This window comes from Podarcis bocagei (assembly GCF_964188305.1).
Source record: "Podarcis bocagei genome assembly, chromosome: 15".
NCBI lineage: Eukaryota > Metazoa > Chordata > Lepidosauria > Squamata > Lacertidae > Podarcis > Podarcis bocagei.
The window spans coordinates 44,583,049-44,603,091 of NC_138141.1; the positions used below are offsets into that span (position 1 = coordinate 44,583,049).

The 20,043-nt window shown below is 42.5% G+C and overlaps 1 protein-coding gene across 2 annotated transcripts; it reads right to left on the reverse strand.

Annotated features, from left to right (window-relative positions):
• Nucleotides 1–438: 438 nt before the first annotated feature.
• NSRP1 (nuclear speckle splicing regulatory protein 1) lies at nt 439–19,763 on the reverse strand. Of its 2 annotated transcripts, none has more exons than XM_081172139.1 (7): nt 19,645–19,763; nt 17,162–17,243; nt 9,298–9,354; nt 6,186–6,317; nt 5,080–5,287; nt 4,200–4,308; nt 439–2,064 (listed from the first exon to the last, which is right to left on the reverse strand). In XM_081172139.1, the coding sequence occupies exons 1-7, from the start codon at nt 19,662–19,664 to the stop codon at nt 1,134–1,136; spliced, it is 1,539 nt and encodes a 512-aa protein (XP_081028265.1). In that variant the 5' UTR covers nt 19,665–19,763; the 3' UTR covers nt 439–1,133. The 2 variants fall into 2 exon arrangements, with proteins under 2 accessions (XP_081028265.1, XP_081028266.1); XM_081172140.1 differs by lacking the exon at nt 19,645–19,763 and adding an exon at nt 19,456–19,547.
• Between the last annotated feature and the right edge of the window lie 280 nt (nt 19,764–20,043).

Genomic DNA, 20,043 nt, shown 5'->3' on the forward strand with positions numbered 1-20,043 from the left:
CATCTTTCCGCAGGGCCTGCAAGACAGAGCTGTTCCACCAGGCCTTTGGCCAGGGCACAGCCTGACTCCCTCCCTCGGCAATCTTCGCAGAGCTCTGGCCCAATGGTTGCCAGTGGCTTGAATTAATTAATTTTTATAATGAATGATTTTAGAATGTTGTTTATGTTGTACTTTTGTACTGTTTTATTGTTGTTAGCCGCCCTGAGCCCGGCTTCGGCTGGGGAGGGCGGGATATAAATAAAATTTATTATTATTATTTATTATTATTATAACACACAGGGCCTGATCCAGAGAGCCTTCACACAACAGCCTGTGTGTGAGGAACTTCCCCTGCCAAGCATATGACTGGCACTGCTGACTCTCTCTCCCCCTTACGTATATGTCACTTTATCATGCTTGAAGGGTGCGACTAAGAAGTAACACAAACACAAAACAGTGTCAAGGGCAGCGTAAGATTCACATCTTTCATTTTATTTCAATGTTTCTGCACAGAAGAATTAACAAAACTCCAAACAAAGACTCCCCACATTTAAGTTCACTGTGGAACTAAGTGGTGGTGGTGGTGTTTTTTAAAAAAATAAAACAAAACAATAATAATTTTTGCTTCTGGGCTTATTTGTATTCCTCATTAAGTTTGGTTTTCACACTTATTTTCCCTTAGTACCTGTGGCTGGACAGCAGGCTCTAGAGCAGGGATGAGGACGCTGTGGCCCTCCAGCTGTTGTTGGGCTCCAATCCCCAGCAGCCAACAGGACCAAGGGTGATGGGAGCTGTAGCCCAGCAATATCTGGAGAGCCACAGGCTCCCCGCTCATGATCTAAAGAAAACCTCTGTGAGGCTATTAGCCACAGGCTGGAGCTCACTGCACTGAAAAGACAGAGCATAAGCAGGTACTGAGGTGCAGATTGTCAGTGTGAACAGACCCATATCAAGCTATACACTCTGTGTCCAAAAGTCATACCTCTCTATCCATTTCTCCTGCAGAAAAGGATACCCTTTTAAAAAATCCTCTTAAAATGAATGGCCTGAAGCTACTGTACTTCAATTCCTGTGTACAATTCCCTCCTGCCTTGGTATTCCCACCAGCGATAAGAACGTGTCACCTTCCTGATATGCTCCTCCTGAAATGAAACCTAATCCTCTTCTTTTTCTATGTAAGACTTGGTGCCCACACGGGCCATCTGCCGAGCTAGGTAGCGGTCTCTTGCTGACATCACTGTCTCCTCGTTACTACGCTTTGCAAATTTGCTCTGGCTCTCTGGAGGTTTCTCTGCTTCCTCTGCTCCCACCCCTGAAGTCCTGTGCTTCAATTCTAATGATCTCTCAGAGTTGGGGGGGTTTTCTTCCCTACTATCACTTTCTGGAGCCCGATGGCAATCTTTCGCCAAGGGCCCAGGGCTACTACTTTTCCTTTCTTGCTGCTGCTGCTGCTTCTCCTCTTTGTGTTCCTGTGCCCCTTTGTCCCTTTCCCTATCCCTGTGCCTCTCTTTGTGCCTCTCTTTCTCTTGCTGTTCCCACTCAGAATACCTTTCCTCTCTGTCTCTCCACATCTTCAGATCTCTATCATAATCATCCCTCTCTTTCCTGTCTTTTCTCCTCTGCTTCTCATCCTGTTCTTCCCGTCTCCTATGATGGTTCTCGGGTCTAGAGCGCTCCTCTTTTTCATGGTCTTTGTGTCTTCTCTCGCGTTCCTTTTCCCTGTGCTGCCCACTTTTTTCCTTCCTTCCCCCACCCTCCTCTTTCTTTGGATGACTTGAAGGCACCTTTTGATGGCAGCTTCTCTCCTCGCTGGATGACCTTGAGTCCCTTCGGCTCCTGTGATGCCTGGAACTCTCCCCACTACGGTCAGAGTGGCCTTGCCTACTCTCTTTTTTGTTGCCAGTTCCGCTGTTTGTGTGTGCTTTAGCACTGTTCTCCTCATCACTAGCATCCATTTCCAAGTCACTGTCTGCTTCTGGGTTATCTTCTGCTTTTAGAGGAATGTGGGAACTTGTCCGCTCATCCAGGTTTTTGCTTATTTGCTTGGAGTCACAGGAATTCCCACTGGGTTCTTCTTCCTTTATCCTACGTTTTTTTAAAGACACAAAATAAAATTCACTCCCTGCCAACTCAGAACAACCTAGCATCATCTTATCCTCCAAAGCATACACCCACATTTCTAAGAAAAGCATGTTTTCATGTCAAGAATTTGTAGAAAACTGCAAGTTTACCGTATTTCTTTCACAACAAGAAACAGAAACTGCATGATCCTAGAGAGTATACCACCTCTGAACACCAGGCACTGGGGACAATAAATGGTGCTGGCCATTATTTTAATGCCGTGTTTGGGTGCTTCCAAAAAAACTTTCTGGCTGCTACTTGAAACTAACAATGCATAATTGAAACATGTGGCATGCATGGCTAAATATTAATCTCTCATCCAGAATGTGTGTATCAAATGTTCAACTCCTGATTTGTGTTAAACAAGGTACCAACAGCATTCCTAGTTGGAGGGATTTAATATGGTTTCCTTATCACTCTGGTGTGCACTCATTTTGCCTACTGGAAGTGATGAGCAGAACATGTAGCAGTCATCATGCCTGCCATCTGTAATGAATGGTTGGCAAAGCCATGAGGCATAACAGGCACACACTCTCAGGCAGTATTTATCACCACCTGTTTTTCTGTCACCTATACCTGAACTTGTTTGGTTCACATCACGTGATCTCATCACATACTGGAGTAAGGTTCGGACCCAATGATTCATCAATCCGTGTTGTAAGCTCTGACTGGCAAGTACTCTAACACCCGTAAATATGGCTCGGACTTTGGGTTTTCTCCAAATTAGCACAAATACGCTGTGAGCATTTATTAGTATTAATGAAACAAGAGCTGCAAGATTTTCCATTTACCAGAAAAGGAGAATACTACTTCCTTATAAAGGATGACACTATGAGAAATTCATATTTTGCTGATCAATCATGTTTCTATACATACATTCAAGAGATATTCCTCTTCTGGAAAGATTAACACAAGACAAAACAAGGTGGTAACAGCTGAGAGTATAATTATAGCTACCAAACTGATAGGACCAGGGAAGTTACAATGTTTCAGTCTTGGGTAGTTAATAAGGAAGCTAACATTTAAGGATATAACCCACACTGTTTACTTCACTAAAATTACCTGTCCAAGCAATCCAAATTATTCACCCAGAAAAGCAAAATTCTGCCACATATACATCAACTGGGTAAAAGCTTATGTAATTCTAAGTCACTTTAAGACAATTTATGTAGTAAGTGATTAATAAATGCAAATAATAATGCTGGTGATGATTTTGAACATGCCTTTCAAATTAAGAGTGGACTTTGGCTAAGGGAAGGTAAAGCCAGCCTGAGATCTGAAAGTCACTAGTGCCATTGGTGTTTCTATAGCTTGCTTGGAAAAGGACACATGCACACACAGAGAGACCGTTTGTCAGGGGACATTAAGAAACATGCTAAGGTGCCAGCATTTTATAGCTGGTTTTCTTCTAGAATGTATTATGGACTCTACCTATGTCTGAAAAAACTTCTCCCTTTGTTTAAAAAACACGTTAATTTCTTTTTTCGTAAAAAAAAAGAAAAGGCAACCACAGTGATGTACAAATATGAAACATTTAAAAACAACTAAAAGAGAGCACCAAATGAACAATAAAAACAGACGCAAATGGGAACAAGTATAGCATCATGCAATTAAAAATGTATACAAAAACAGGAAGGAGACAGCCTTCCATGTCTCCCTGGTAACACCCCAAAGCCACATTGCCAACCTGGTGAAAGAGAACAGTAGTTTAATTACCCTCCATATGTTATTATTGAAGGATCACCCTGCAGGTCACAGATGTCTTGGCTTGATGCCAATAAGCCAGCCTAGGCTGCTCCCCACTATAGTCACATCACATCATCTGTAAGGAAACCTTTCCTCATTCATCCAGAGAGAGAGGAGGCACCCACTTGACCTCCGACTGCCATCCCACCCAAGAATGGAGCAAAAATTCAGTCCCTTCTTCATGGTTATCAAACACCATGCACACTCTGGCTAGAATGAAACTCTCCATTCTGAGCTGAGGATTGCTAACTGGGACCAAACTCTGGCTCCACTGAGCTCAAAGCCAAAGCCATCAAGTAGATGCTGAAACTGTGACTGCCAGAGAAGCTGATTTTTCTGCATTTCAACCTTACCTGGCCTCCCGAAGGCTGCATTTGGGCATCTCCTCTTCCCCCACTGCCTGGTTTAGCAGGTGCCTGTAAAAGCCACTGAGATCCTTCTGCTTGGTCACATCCAGACATGCTAAAAAAAGGGAAGGAGGACATAAAATTAGGAATTATTATTATTTATCAATAAAGCATCTGGGAGAAAAAGCTTCATTGCAAATGCCCACATTGCCTGGGATATCTGGAACAAAGCAGGGGTTGTACACAGTACTCAGATTATAGGGGCAGTGATGGTGGGGAACAGCCCCCTTAGCTATTGTTTTTAGAAAGTTATTGAGGAGAGAATGGTGTGGCTAAAACTGGGGATGTGGCAGGGATGGAGTTTGAGGGTCTCATCAATCTCTTGAGCACTAGGGAGTATAAGCAGCTGTGGTTCCCTCTTCAAAGAGACATGAAGGAGGCATTTCAGAATAATCCAACTGCTGATCACTGGTATGCCTACATGCAGTCCAAAAAAAACCCCCAATATGGCAATTCTTAAAAACCACACACACTGTGCTGTGAAAATGATATTGTGATACAGTGCTGTACAGTGGCTAAGTGTTTGCTTTGAAGAGGGGAGATTTCCATACAAACCCCTGAGTTTTCTTTAAGCAAATGTCTCTCTCCCCCCAGCTTACTTCACAAACTGCACATTATCCCAAACCAAAGGAACAGGGCCGGGAACAAAAAAAGAGTTCCCTTCTTGACACCTCCTCAAGGATACAATGTGTAAAGGAACACAACCACATCTGCCAGATGATTCCTACTTAAAGGTCATTTAGGCTACTGTGAGTTCAGAGTCTTGACAATTTGGTTCCTAGCACCCATGAGAGCAATCTATCAGCACCCTGGTCATCTTCCTCACCCTCAATTGCTGCCTCCCTCTTCTCTCTTTCCTCCTCCTCAGCTCTTTCTTGCAGTTTCTTCTTGTAGGCCGATGTTACAAAGGCTTCTTTGTCATCAAACGCGCCTCCTTCCAGTTCACGTTCTTTCTGAATCTTCTTCTCCATTCTCTTTTCCTGCTCCTTCTTCCTTAGCTCGGCCGCCTTGAGAATATTTTGGATGTACTTGGGCTGCAAAGACAAACAGCAATGAAGAAATGGAAGAAGACTGAGATTACCTGTGGCAAATAAATTGAAGATGCTGTGAATATTGTGGGATACATTTTACAGAAGCTACTGCTGCCACTCTAAGCTACCATCAGTACCAAGGCAAAGTTATTGAGCAGAGGCCAACAAAATCTGCCTGGTATCAGTAGCCAGGTGAAATATGTGCTTGCCACCAATCCTACTTGTGATGCTACACTTAAACCCTGAGTTTAAAGCTGGGGGACTCTTCCCAGTCGAACTGAGCCTCATCCAACACTTTGCATGAGGTGAGGAAGATTCCCTGTTATTCTCCAGAACATGAAGAGGACATATGGAAATATAGTGTTTTTCCAAAATCAGCACTGGCTCTGGGAGAGTTCCCCAGGTTCTGGAGAAGGGTGAGAGAGAGCCAGGAAGCACATCTGTGGACCTGTGATCCTGAGAGATGAAGGTGATGTCCAACAAAAATGTGCAGGAAAGGGACAGTGTGATCCAAGTCTAAATCTAGTGTATCTGTAAGACTTGGGCTGAAATCTGACTGCAGAGGCTTGCAAAAGATAATTCCCCCTGAGCCCTCAGTTCTCCATTTTTGAAGTAGGAATAGGGGCCCATCCCACATGACAGTTGAAGGTAAACTTGAAAGAGGCGATGCAGTTTGTAAGAATAAAAAAGTGTCACTTGAATGATAAATAGCAGCATCAGCAGATCCCACTCCTGAATTTTCCATGATGTGCAGGGAGTGTTAACCTTTGATTCCCTTCCCCTCAGTGGCTCCACATCCCTCTTGGCCTCTTCCCACCCACAGCTGGAGGTCTTCACCGCCTCAAACATCCCTAGTGTAGAGAGGCAAAGACAGACATCATACTCATTTCCAGGTATGGACCTTTTTTTCCCCTTTCCCTGCAAGTGCGCTGGCATGACTTTCTGCCTTCTTTTGCTGTATGTCGTCGTAAATATTGTCATATTCATACACTGTGGAGTCTTCCGCCAATGCCCTCTGGATCTCAAGCTTGGTCTTTAAAAGGAAGGAAAGAAAGGTTATGGTATTTTCATTAGAGTCTTCCAGGAAGCTAGTCCAGCAATGTATTATCTATAATTATCTCGGTTAAGACAGAAGCTGCAAACAAGAGACTTTTATTAAAAACATTTAAGGCGCTAGTGCAGCCTTCCAGATGGTTATACAAGAGAAGTCTCCTCCTCCTTGCTGCCAAGCTTCTGCTTCCAAAGACCTGTTTATTGTGCTGTTTATTCACCCCTCACTGCTCCATTCTGGAAGTTTGTGCTAGAATCTTAAAGCCAAAATAACAGCCCCATCAGGCGGCCCTGTGTCTCTCTGACTGGAAATGCAGCACATCACTATTTACCTGTGTTGAGGATGTGCTCTCTGACTTTGGGCCAGAAAAAACATAAGACAGAGACAGACAGCCACTGGAATAGAAAGCTGATACAATGGTAGTGTTAGCCCATCATGGCAAACTAAAGGTAAAGGTAAAGGTAAAGAGACCCCTGACCATTAGATCCAGTCGTGACCGACTCTGGGGCTGGGGCGCTCATCTCGCTTTATTGGCCGAGGGAGCCGGCGTACAGCTTCCGGGTCATGTGGCCAGCAGGACTAAGCCGCTTCTGGCGAACCAGAGCAGCGCACAGAAACGCCGTTTACCTTTCTGCCGGAGCGGTACCTATTTATCTACTTGCACTTTTATGTGCTTTCGAACTGCTAGGTTGGCAGGAGCAGGGACCGAGCAACGGGAGCTCACCCCGCCGCGGGGATTCGAACCACCAACCTTCTGATCGGCAAGTCCTAGGCTCTGTGGTTTAACCCACAGCACCACCCGCGTCCCTAATGGCAAACTATGGTTCCCACTTTGCTCCTCTCCTCTAGACAGCAGCAGTAACAAACACTCTTGCATGGCTTAGAGTTACATCCAAGGATCACAGTTTGTTTCACTCTAAAAAACCCACAATGTTGCACCATGGTTTGTTCTCTCCTATCAACAAACCACAATCTGCGGGTTGGACATAATGCTAACCCAGAGATCATGGTTTGTTGCTCCTGCTCACACTAGTGCCTGAGCAAAATGAGAACAATCTTCATGGTTATTGTAACCCATAGTTTGTCTCCCTGGCCCAAGAAACACTATGACTGATTATATATACAGAGAAGTATGTGTTCATTTTTACGCACACACAGGCAAGGTCTATAACAGGGACGTCCAGCTCCCAATAGTATGCAATCTATTCACAGTATAAAAAAACTGGCAGTGATCTACCCATAGTCGTAAAAAGACTGGCAGTGATCTACCCAAAGTTATGGAGGCTTTTTTTAGGAAGCCAAAATTGTGGGTTGTTTTTTGTTTTTTTGTAAGGAGATCACTGAGGGGGCAGAGATCAACCAGGAACTCCCCATGATCTACCAGTAGATCACGATCCACCTCTTGGGCATGCCTATTCTATAACATTCCCCTCTTCCCAGTAGAGAAACCCAAGTGTGAGTCTAAGTTAACTCTACCACCTTGCCCAGAAGCCCCAGGGAGCAACTGAGTAAGCCTTCTCCCTTCCCTACAGGAAACCAAGGGGCCATGAATGTTTCCACTAGGTGCAAACCACAGAGATGTTATCTCTCATACTCATCATAATCTGCAAAACCATCTTCTGTGTTTATGTAACCCAAAGGCCAGTATTTCTATTACAGAAAAAATTATTGGCTCCATGTCTTTTCTCTCTATCACAATTTAGCCAAGTGTGGTGGAAATCTAAACAGTGGACAAGTTCCTTTTGTTTTCTCATAGTATTAAGACTTTCATTCTGAAACAAAAGTTACACAAGTAGCCAGTCAAGGAGTCCTATATTTGATGTCAGAGAAGGAATTTGCCTCTCCTGGCGGTTTTTACAGTGTGGATGCTAAATTAGTCTCCACGTTTAATGGTGCATTGTAAACTATGAGTAGATATATGGCAACCTGCTTCAAGGCTTGCAGCAGGGTTGTTTTTCTGTAACAACTTGACACAGCCAAAATAAACCCAAGAAAAACAGAGTTGTATAAAAGCGGAACTGTTTATTACGCAAACAAAGTCATGGAAACTAAAAATTCAAGCTTTGATATAAATTATGTCATTGTTAATAAGGAAAGTGTTGCAGTTCCAAAACCGAGTGCCAAGAGGACAGGGCTGGTGTGTAAAATTATGAGGATGAATCACATAAAATAATCCAATAATTCATTTATACATTACACTAATATAATTTTTTTTTAAAAAAAAACTATTATGAAAAGAAGAACAGCTGCCACTCTAATTTTTTTAACACTTGCTGCCAAAACTTGGTGAAATATACTGGTTGACAGCCCTATAGGAAAACCATTAGCCTTGTCAGGTGCCAGTGTTAACCTCCTATTTCTAAACATTTGCACTGGTGTAGGACAGCCAGGTAAATAAGCCTACCAAAGTTGCTGGTCTGGATTTCTTTTCTTTTCCACTGTTGGCTAAGAAGCTAGACTGCATTTCAATGCAGGCTGTAGAACACGCTCCTCTGCAACAAACATGAAACTGCGGTCTGCCAGCCTCTTGGCAGGCTAGTAAAAAAAAAGTGCTTTCTACCAAGCAGATTTGTGGAGGAGAGACAAGACTGATCTGTCTCTCCTCTACTAGATTGCTTACTTTCCTGAATGGAATTACTGATTGTCTATGGCTACCAGGCAAGTTGTTACATTGAAGGCTTTACTAAAATCTTATTGGAGGGTTGGGGCGGAGACACTAGCATTACCTCAATGCATGATAGTGGAAAGTCAGATTTTAAGATGTCTTGGTTATTGGCATTACCCTGTTCTAATTTAGGTGGCGTGTTCCTCAGGAGAGAGCATTCTCTCTTTCTATACATTTCAGGGCAAATTGCCATATACATTGATATCAGTATAACAATCACCACCATATATGTATTTGTGTAATGAGACCAGAAACCAAGGAGTAAGATGTGTGTGTGTACACATATTGCCAACTTACTTGTTTCATTGCTTGCTTTTTCAAGGCTTCTCGTTGAAGGCTCTCACCCACAGAAGACTGTAAAGGGGAAAAAATATTTTGCATATTAAGTTACATATAAATATGCTATTTTTGTTTTGTATAGCCCACAATAGTTTAAAAAATAAATAAGGTTACAGTCCTAAGAACACTTGCCTGGGAGTATGCCCCCAGAGAGACTGACTTCCAGTATTAATATGACCATGTTGAAGGTCAATGCAAGTTTGCTACATTTTCAAAACAGTTTAAAAGCAAATAAATATGGAAGGTCATCAGTAGAGAAACACTGTCATCTGCATCCATAGAAAAGAAATTTCCAACAACTGAAATGCCAATATCATTTTCTTTGTCCATAAAGTACTGTATTGAGAAGAGCTATGTGGTCAACATAGCCATCTGCACACTGATGATATATTAAGTCCCAATGAAGATGGTGGGACTTAAGAATAAACATGGTTATAATAATAATTTTATCACAGTGGTACCTCGGTTTTCGAGCGTCTCGGAAACCAAACGTTTCAGTTTCCGAACGCTGAAAACCCCAAAGTAATTGCTTCCGTTTTGAACGTTTTTGGGACATTTAACAGCTTCTGCTGCATTTTATTCAGTTTTCTCAACTGACTTTGCCAACTGCCCTTTGCACCTCGGTTGTCGAACCGTCTTCCGGAACAGCTTATGTTCAACAACCAAGGTACCACTGTATTTATACCCCACCCATCTGGCTGGGTTGGTCCAGGTACTCTTGGGATTAGGAAGACAGAAAGCTACCTTATACTGTTTTAGTGAAATTTTTATGTTCAAACTGTTGCTTTTCCCTTTGTTAAGCATAGTACTATATTACAACTTATGATGCAGGTACATTACTACATTAGAAATTGAGAAACTCAGCCTGTAAGCCTGGGATCGGGGCTGGCTGTGAAATAGACCTGGGCCAGATCTGAGCTGCAGCTGGAGAAGATGTTGCTCTTGCTGAGAGGCAGCAGCAGAAAGGCAAGGCAGGGCAGGGCAAGACACTGGCTGGGCCCTTCATGTGGATTGTGGCAGATGCTGTAGGCACCATATAGGGCTCCAACTCCATGGGGATGTGTTGGGCTGTTTGTCAGAGCTCACCTAGCACCATACATCTCTAACTCAGTTACCTAAGCCTGCTCTGAAGATGTAAAGAGCAATTCAGTAATCACAAAGTGGTTATTTTGTAAGTAGGATACCACGCACACACCCCACCTCGAAAGCACATTATGCGAGAAGAACATCACACTAGAAAGCAGTGTATTAAGAACAGCAATGGAAACAGCCCTGCTAACTTAGTTCAGAATGCAGTTTCCTTATTCCCAATAAAGTGAAGCACACCAGATCTCTTCTTCACATTTCCTAATTCTACATAGACCTGCAACTCCCTATGTTTGCTGAACAAATGTTACTACAAAGACCACTTGTTTATAGAGCATTAGCAATCAAATATTCCTTTCCCTCCACCAGGTGACAGGGGAACATGAAAAATATCTTTTTTAACATTTTGGCAGCTATCGTAGTTTTCCAATCCTGCCATGACTCATACTGAACATCAGCTTTTCTTACAAGTGGAATAACTTTTGTCACCAGCACTTCATAATACTAAAAAAAAGCAACTGGAAAACAAGCAGCAGGTAATTTTTTATTTTATTCTTATACATTGATGTCCAAGTGGGATGAAGAAAGCTGACTCACCATGACACACAGCAAATTGAAACTGACTTGAATATTAATTTGCTCTTGCAGAAGTGCCATATGCCATTTTTCTTGTTTCTGACACAGAACTGAACTATCAACAATAAAGGTTCTCTAGGTTTTGAATTGCACTCATGTATGCTGCTTTCCTACCTCCTTGAAGTACGAAGCAAATGTTTGAACAACTCTTTTATGCCAATGTACTGTGGTGCTGAATCTAGAACTGCTCACCTGAAGCTTCAAATAACAGGGGGTTGCACTAAATGACCCTTGGGGTCCTTTCCAACTTTACGATTCTATGATAGGAGTGGCTACAATGAAGAACCCATTGTATATGCCCCTGTAAGAAGGCACCTAGAACCAAATACCAAGTGCTGTAAAAGAAGAGGAGAGCTTTCACTTCTGAACTCCGCAATGGCACCTGGCAGGCTGCTGCTGGAGGGAGAATACTAGACTAGATAGACCTTTGGTGTTCATCCACCATAGCCATAGCTGCATTAATAAACCCGGCCATGGTCAGTCTATATGTCATTCTTTTATCATGAAGAAACAGGTTTGGGACTAGCTCAGCTGGACAATGAATCAAAAGCACTACACAGGAAGCATAGATCAACTGACCTTTGGAAGATGCTGATTGCCCTATCCATGACTGATTAAGAAACATTGCTTACTGGCTCTGAAGGAAGGTTGGCCATGCATCCAGAAGATAAAGGTAAAGGTAAAGGTACCCCTAACCGTTAGGTCCAGTCGCTGACAACTCTGGGGTTGCGGCGCTCATTTGGCTCTATAGGCGAGGGAGCCAGCGTTTGTCCACAGACAGCTTCTGGATCATGTGGCCAGCATGACTACGCCGCTTCTGGCAAACCAGAGCAGCGCACGGAAACACCGTTTACCTTCCCACCGGAGCGGTACCTATTTATCTACTTGTACTTTGACGTGCTTTCAAACTGCTAGGTGGGCAGGAGCTTGGACCGTACAATGGGAGCTCACCTCGTTGTGCATTAATTGCCTCAGAAAATATGTCTTCAACTTGAGGGACTTAGCTAATTATACTTCAACTCAAAATAACTGACATATTTTGTCCAATATTTTCATGAAATTGGTCTATTCTTCATGCATAAGTCATTTCTCTCCATCAAAATATTTAAAATTCACAATAGTTTTTCCCAGACCTGCCTGTAGGCAGTTAAGTGTACTAGTGTCTGGAGATTATGCAAACAATAAAAGTAATATAGAGGCCTCAATTTCAGTACATAAAATTCTAAAGCGGTCCACCTGTCATTTGTTTGGACAGCGCGCCAAGAAGTTTAAGGAAAACAGCGCCAGCACAAACACCTCTTCCAGAGCTTTATGGGTGACAATTTCCTGTTGTGCTGAGAGGATTGATAGATGGGAACTTCCTGTTCTTTTGTATTATTTCTACTTATCAACAGGTCGTTTATTAAAGAACCTTACGAAGTCAGCAATCTGGCATGGGATTTCTGTTTGCCCCCAATCATGGTATTCTTTGGGGACACAAAGCTTGAACTTATAATATTTTCTGAAGGGGAAAACTCCCTTTGTTTCTCCCTAAAGGGAAAAGAACTGAAGCACAACGAGAACTGCAGAGTTTGTTCCCCATATTGCAAACCTTTTAAATTTTTACTTTATTCTATCCATTTTCATTATTCCTCTTTTATTTCAATCCTTCTTTCATGCTTTTGCTACACCTGGTACAGCCTTCTCTTAGGCTGCCAAACTGTTTTTTTCTTCTTGACACAGAGTACCCTTTTAAAATAAGATTTATAAAGTGCTCCAACAGCTTCACAAGCTCTCTTACCCCTGCCTATAAAGCAGCTAGAATGGATGAACACCATCACTCCCTCTTTATCTTGTGGATCAGATAAAAAAAGATATTATAGGGTTGTTCTACTCCTGAAATAAGGAAGACTGCACATTTTTAAAAAGTATTTCAACTATTTATATATCACTTATCATTGTAGTCTCAGTCAGAGTGGCTGGACCAAACAGACCATTTTGGATCCAACTGTCACATGAAACAGATTGGCAACACATCAAGGTGTGTGTTGGCTTCTGGATTAGAGTGAAGGAAATGAAGGTTCACAGAAATATTGGATATGCTGACCTCTCTTCCATTAAAGCTACACAGAGCAGCAGGCTTTAATAACTCTTGATCTTTCTTTTCTTTTTTAAGAGTTAAACTCAGTCTTAAGTGGGTGGGTAAAACTCCACATATTGCTTTTATTACTAGTTAACAATACATTTAGCATCAGAAGCATAAGGTTTGTCACAAAATGTTCACAGCATTCTTTGTGAATGATAGCATCCAATGAGCTCTTTTTAACTTGTAGAACTATAAAACTTCAAATGGGACACTGTACCACCTTTTCTTGTTTGACTAAACAGGGTTTGAAGCAACAGACTCCTGACACCCACTGAGGCTGCAGAGAAGAGGAAGAGGGGTGCCCTGCTCCAGAGTTCTACAAAACATCATTTTTCACCAACCTCAGCTGGCTAAAGTCCTTCTGCTTCTTCAACATTTACCTCTTGCTGCACATCAAGATTGGAACTGCCTCTGTAACCACCTGAGTGATGTTCTGTCTCTAACTTCCATTGAAACTTTCCTTAACGCTCACTTTTTCCATCTCTCTAAGTACCCCCTGCCTACATTTCCTTCCCATTCCTCCTTTGTTTCCTCCGTGTCAAATTTTAGTCTGGAAGCTCCTTGGGATAGGTATCTGCCCTCTTGTACTATGTAAATTTATCTTTCAAATAATTCATACACTCCTTGATTGTAAAAGAAAAGAAAACTCCATGGAGTTTACAGAAAGCAACAGACATGCTGATGGCACCAAATAAATATTTTTTTTTAACCCAGAACATTACTTTACCTCCTTTAAGCCTAATACAGCATCGGTCTTAAAACCAGTCCTGTTCTCCATGCATACTCATACATATTCACTTCGCTGTATAGCTTGGAAATTATAAGAGAAAGATTAAACAACCTCTCAATACAGCAAAGAAAATCTTAATGAAATATGCATAGTAACATTTTTTTAACGGAACAAAAGTTTTCTATCTAATATATGATCGCCATGGCCAAGTCAGGTGTGCAGGTTTGCTGGCATGGACTTTATTAGAGTTCAGTTATAAATACACCATCTTCAGACACGCAAGGCGTAGTTTTTGCTGATATGGAAGCAGCCAGGAAATGAAACCCCTCCCAAACGCAGCTCCTTATCTCGGAAAGGCCTAAAATTATTACTAAACTAATAAAGTAATTTTGTTTTTTAAAAATGATCTTATTTTTTGGTTGATGATAAAGGCAGTCGCTGGATTTATTACCTACTTTGTGGGCTGTGAAATAACATGGGGAGTTCTGTAAGATGCTTCCCCCATCACCCGCCATGCCAGATCAAAGGGACAATATAAAGAGGCTATCATTCTCCTCAGTACACTCTATTTGCAAATGAGAGGATCTGTCTGAAAAAAAATCATAATCAATTTTTTTTGTGTGTGTGAAAAGCCAATTGACAACCACCCATTAAACCAGTGATGATGCATATTTTTCTTCTCTTTAAATAGTACATTAGACTAGAAGTTAGTAAATCATTGCCTATTTCTCATTAGTTAAGAGAAGATCAGTCATGGGCAAGAGCAGAAATAGAGTGTACAGGAGAAAGTGGGGGACCTAAGGATACTCTGGGAGGGCACTGAATGTCAATAAGAAAACTCTAAACAATTCGTCTACTGGGCTTAATGTTATAAAGTTTTGCAACTAAGAATATTGCCTGCTGATTTTTCTTCAGATCGGCATCATTAAAAGGGCTAGTGACTTCATTTCTTTTTAAATGAAAGTTGAAAATGCAGGGGAAAGGTCTGGGGTACCCGAGGGTCCCAAAGAAACAGCTTGTTTCCTTTTACCCATTGTGTTGAACCAGAGGCGAACTGTTCCAGAAGCTTTGCTAAAAACGCCATCTTGGTAGTCAATATAACCCCACAATTGATAGTTGTTTTAGCAATGAGCTCACTTGATTTGATATAAGCTAATTGGCTTACTTTGATGCTATCCTTATCTGTGGGCTTGGGACGCTGGGCTAAGCCCAAAAAGGGGAACTATCTGTAAGATTTGGGAATTTGCCACCTAGGCCTTCATCTAGTTAGGTGAAATAATGTATGCTGCTTTGTGTATATTTTATTTTATTTATTTATTATATTTATTAGTATAAAGAACATATGCATGTTTGCTTGGGTGCAAACAAGCCATCTCCTTGTTGCAGTGTCTGTCCTGTGTCTGCAAAGCCTAGATGAACTGGCAGGCTACTTTGCTGTAAGTCTACGCCTTCTTTAATAAAGCACTAGAACTGGCCATTCTGCTGCTTTTGACATCCTTCTTTGGTATTCCTGTTTCCGCCTACTCTCATGAGCCCTCCTTTGGGCCAATGATTCAAAACAGCCATAGGGATCAGAGAACATCCCATCCTTATAGCTTTGCCCTGGGTTTTGTTTCTATGTGACAGGGAGTTGCTTCAACCTGGATTAGATCATTGGTCCATCTAGCTCAATACTGCTGACACTGACAGGCAGCAACTCTCCAGAGTTTCAGACACAGGTCTTTCCCAGACCTAATTCAAAATGCTGGAGATTGAACCAGAGACCTTCTGCAAGCAACACATGTGCTCTATTGTTGAGTTACAGTCCTGCTCCAAGGCTCTTCTATGTCACATCTAAATGTGACAAAGCAAACCAAATCCAGTAACTGGCTTTTTATATATACAGCACTAACTGACTTATGTATTATAATGTTAATTGCTATAAACCAATCAAAAGTTTAAATTATGGCACCTGTATCTTTAACATATTTTTGTAAAGTTTTTTATTGTATAATGTATTTAAAGCAGTCTAACAGATAAAACTTAGAAGATGAAAAACAAAACTATAAAATTAGCAAATTGGCACGCAGAATGAGTACAGTTGCACATGGGTTAAAATAACAAAGCCAAAGTAAAAACTTTCATTGTTATCTGATTATCAAGTATCGTTCCAGATTTACCAGGCTTGTAGCAAAGTTTGTTTTGAAAATGATGGCTCTGCTGTATATGTCATAAAAGACTGCCAAATCATATAAAAAGTGCCTTGATGTTCTAGTCCCTGTTGAAATCTCCAATTATACAAAGGGTGGCATAATGGGTCAGTGCATCTGGCTGTTAACCAGAAGGCTGGTGGTTCACTCAGGGATGGCTGTATGCAGGATTCCTGTATTGCAGGGGGTTGGACTAGATGACCCACGGGGTCCACTGCAACTTACAATTCTATGATTCTATGTGTAATATTCTTAATTATAGATGTATTCCAGAGTGAGTGATACCAAGTGTCCAGTTTTCCACTGAATTTAAATTATTATTCCTGCTGCTAAGATCAAAGTATATTTAACATACTGATAAGAACTTAGGTTGTGAAACATCCTGAAAGCAGCAATACTGAGCCTTCATCTATGAGAATTAAGCCTATTTATAGACTAAGTAGTCCTTCCACACTGCTTGCAAATAATTTTCTCACAAAGAATAATAGAAACAGATACTTAAATGATGGTTCTATGGCATGCAGACCCTCTACTGGAAAAACAACTTATACTACAGGGGGGTTATTTTAAAGTTAAATTATAAGGTAGGCCCATATCCCCTGTGTATACTGGGATCACATTGTCAGATGAGACTTCTGAGCCAAACGCTTTCTCAGATTCGTCTGACAGACACATCTTCTTTCTACAGTACTTGTAATTTGTCTTTATGGAACTCCATCCCAAGAGACACCTGAATAGCCCACTTTTTAAAAGGCCTTTAAGGCGGTAGATAAATCCTTCCTCATTCAGAAAGAATTCAGCAGGCTGGCTAGGCTGTTCAACAACATATAGCTATGCAGGTCTACCCAAAAGTAGGTCACAACTGAGTTCAAATGACATTACTCCCAGGATGCTTGGTAGAATACTAGGCTGGCTTACTGATCTGCTGCTACAGTGATTTTGAACCTGTATTTTAGTTGGTTTAAATAAATTTAAATTTAGTTTTAACTGGAATTTTTGAAAACTGCACTGGAAGCCTCCATTAATAAATGAAACAAAGCACAACAAAAAACTAACCTCATCATCTGAGTCATCCATAAACACTGCATGTTTGACAAAAGTTTTCTGCTGCACTTTCTTGGGAAATATAAGTCCATATCTGTGGAAAGAAAAATGAATATTGAATATATGTTCAGTAGTCTTAGTAATGTATTTTTCAGCAAAGTCGGAAATGTAAAGAAGAAACACAAAACAGCACTAGCTTTGCTGACAGCATGGAAAACAGGGCCTTGACTGACTGACTGCAGCTACCAAAGCTGAGGCTGCTGAACAGACTCTTGGGCTGGAGAATTGTGGCTGTTGTTTATGTTAATTTTTTGTATCTTTATTTTTTTTAATGTTATGAGTTATATGGAAATTGTTCAATTTGGTTATGTACTTATGTTTTATTTATGATTACTTTTGTAATGTTTGTAATTATGTGAAACATGATGCCATTTAATTAAGGAAATTAGGCAAGGAGACATGGTGAGTGTTCTTTCTGCTTTTATAAATCAAACAAAATATGTTGGCCATTCATACTGGGTCAAGTAATCTGGATTCTTGTATCTGCTGTTTATAATTTATTTGCCTTCTCTTTACATTATTTTCATATTCTTATATTAGATTAATGTTTTAGCCACACTGAGGGTGCCACAAAATGCTATAACTGTTATTAATATAAAAATACAAAAAAATTTATTAGATCAAAGTAATGAAGTGGATAAAACAGTATTTTTGAAGGAAAAAGCATACAAGTGGGTCAGAAGCATCTCTGTTTTGAGAGAATCCGCAAGAGTTACAACAGGTGCCATTTGGGAAGAGGCATCATCTCCTCTGTGTTAGAGAAAGAAAGATGCTTCTTTTAAAACAGTGCCTGCTAACTGCAGTTTAAGTGCTTGCATCAAAAATAATAAAGTACTTTTAAGAACTGCCATTAATGGAGGAGGCAGCTTCTTTTTCCCAGCGAGCAACAGTGTGACATAGTGGTTAAAGTCACATTCCCAAACTTGACATACTGCAGAGTGTAGATGTTTCGGACTCTAACTCCCATCAGCCCAACCCATCACACCAGTACAGTGGTGCCCCGCAAGACGAATGCCTCGCAAGACAGAAAACTCGCTAGACGAAAGAGTTTTCCGTTTTGGAGGTGCTTCGCAAAACGAATCTCCTATGGGCTTGCTTCGCAATACGAAAATGTCTTGCGAGTTCCTGCGGGGGTTTCCCCCCCCTTTTTCTAAGCCGCTAAGCCGCTTATCAGCTGATCCGATAAGCTGATAAGCCGCTAAAAGCCGCTAATCCTCTAATCCGTCAATGGGCTTGCTTCGCAAGACGAAAAAACCGCTAGACGAAGACAATCACGGAATGGATTCTTTTCGTCTTGCGAGGCACCACTGTACAATGCTGGGGCTGGAGGGCACCAGATGGGGGAAAGCCTGAGTTAAAAGTGTCAAGACTAGGCCTAGGGGAGACACAGGCAAATCTCCACTCCACCAAAGAAGCTCGCTGGGTGACCTTTGGCCAGTCACTGTCTTTCAGCCTAACCTGCCTCACAGGGGTGTTGTCAGGATTTAAATGGGAAGGCACATAGAATCATGTACACCACCTTGAAGTTGGAGAAAGGTGGGATATAAATGCAATAAATAAATAACACAGTGCAACCCACGCTCCTGCAGGGTTGAGTCTTGGGGGCAGGGAGGAAATCACACACAGTGCGGCCTAGAGGTCAGAGCAGCCTTTCTCAACCTTGGGTCCCTCAATGTTGTTGGACTACAACTCCCATCATTCCTAGCCAGCATGACTAGCGGTCGGGGATGATGGGAGTTGTAGTGAAAGGACATCTGGGGCGGAGAAAGGCTGGGTTAGCGGGTCAGACCAACACCTGGGGGCGACCACAGTTTGAATCCCCCACCAGGCCATTGCTGCTCAGCCTAACCTACCTCACAGGGGGGATTAATGAATGTTCACCACCTTGAGCAACTTGGGAGGGAAAGGTGTAACGGAAATGCAATAAATAATGATAAATAATTGGGAGGGGAGCCTTGTTCCTCATCGTTTCCCCCCAAATCCCCACTTCACCTTCTGGATCAGACCCGCCTCGCCCTCCCCGAAAAATCGCCTCAGTCCCGCCTCCTCTCTCTCGGCCACCCCGAAATTACCTCAGCCCCATGTTCCGGCCCTACTTGCCTCCTCCTCATGCCCCCCCTCAGCCCCCACCACGACCTCACTGCCGCCTTGGCCTCCCTCCTGGCAGGTAGTGCCCCCTCCTCGGAAAATAAAATAAAACCGCCTCGGTCCCTTCCTGGGTCTTGTCAGTTTCGACGCGCACGGACTCAGGCCGGGGGTTTCCCCTCTCCCGGCTCCGTTTCTCCTCCACGCCGCCCCTGCCTTTTCCTGCCCCGATTCCCACCCCGACCCCGCGGCTCCTTCCCTTCGGTTCCCTCTCCACCCCAACCCCAAACCCCCCATCCTGGTTCCCCCTCAGCTCCGCGGCCCCCTCGCCTCCCCTCCCCCACACTCACTGCTTGCTCGGAGCCGCCATCTTGGCGACGCGGCGCGAGGGCGGGACGAGGGAGGGAGCAGCTGAGGACAGCCGCCGCCGCCGCCGCCGAGTTGCTCTTTCCCGCCTCCTTTTCTCGCCTCAGCTTCTCGCCCGGCAACTGCGGATTCGACGCCGCCTCACATTCTCTTCGCCAATGTTTATTCCCAAACACTCACTTAATTCCCGCAATTATTGTTACTATTACCGCTTCAGGGTCTTTTTATTAATATAATTTCCCCCCATAGCTTATTCGTTCTTAATATTACCACCTCAGAACAGTGCTGGAGTTACTGTATAAGCTAAACAAGCTATAGCTTAGCGCCCCACTTTCTTGGGGGCCCCCAAAAAATTAAAGGGGAAAAAAATGGATGTGCATTTC

Coding starts and splice junctions, on each gene's coding strand:
- NSRP1 (XM_081172139.1), bottom strand. CDS start 19,664: ATGGCGGCTCCGAGCAAGCA. Junction 9,355..17,161: donor TGGATGACTCAGATGATGAG/GTTAGTTTTTTG, acceptor TCCCCTTTACAG/TCTTCTGTGGGTGAGAGCCT. Junction 2,065..4,199: donor TGCAGCCTTCGGGAGGCCAG/GTAAGGTTGAAA, acceptor AAAAAAACGTAG/GATAAAGGAAGAAGAACCCA.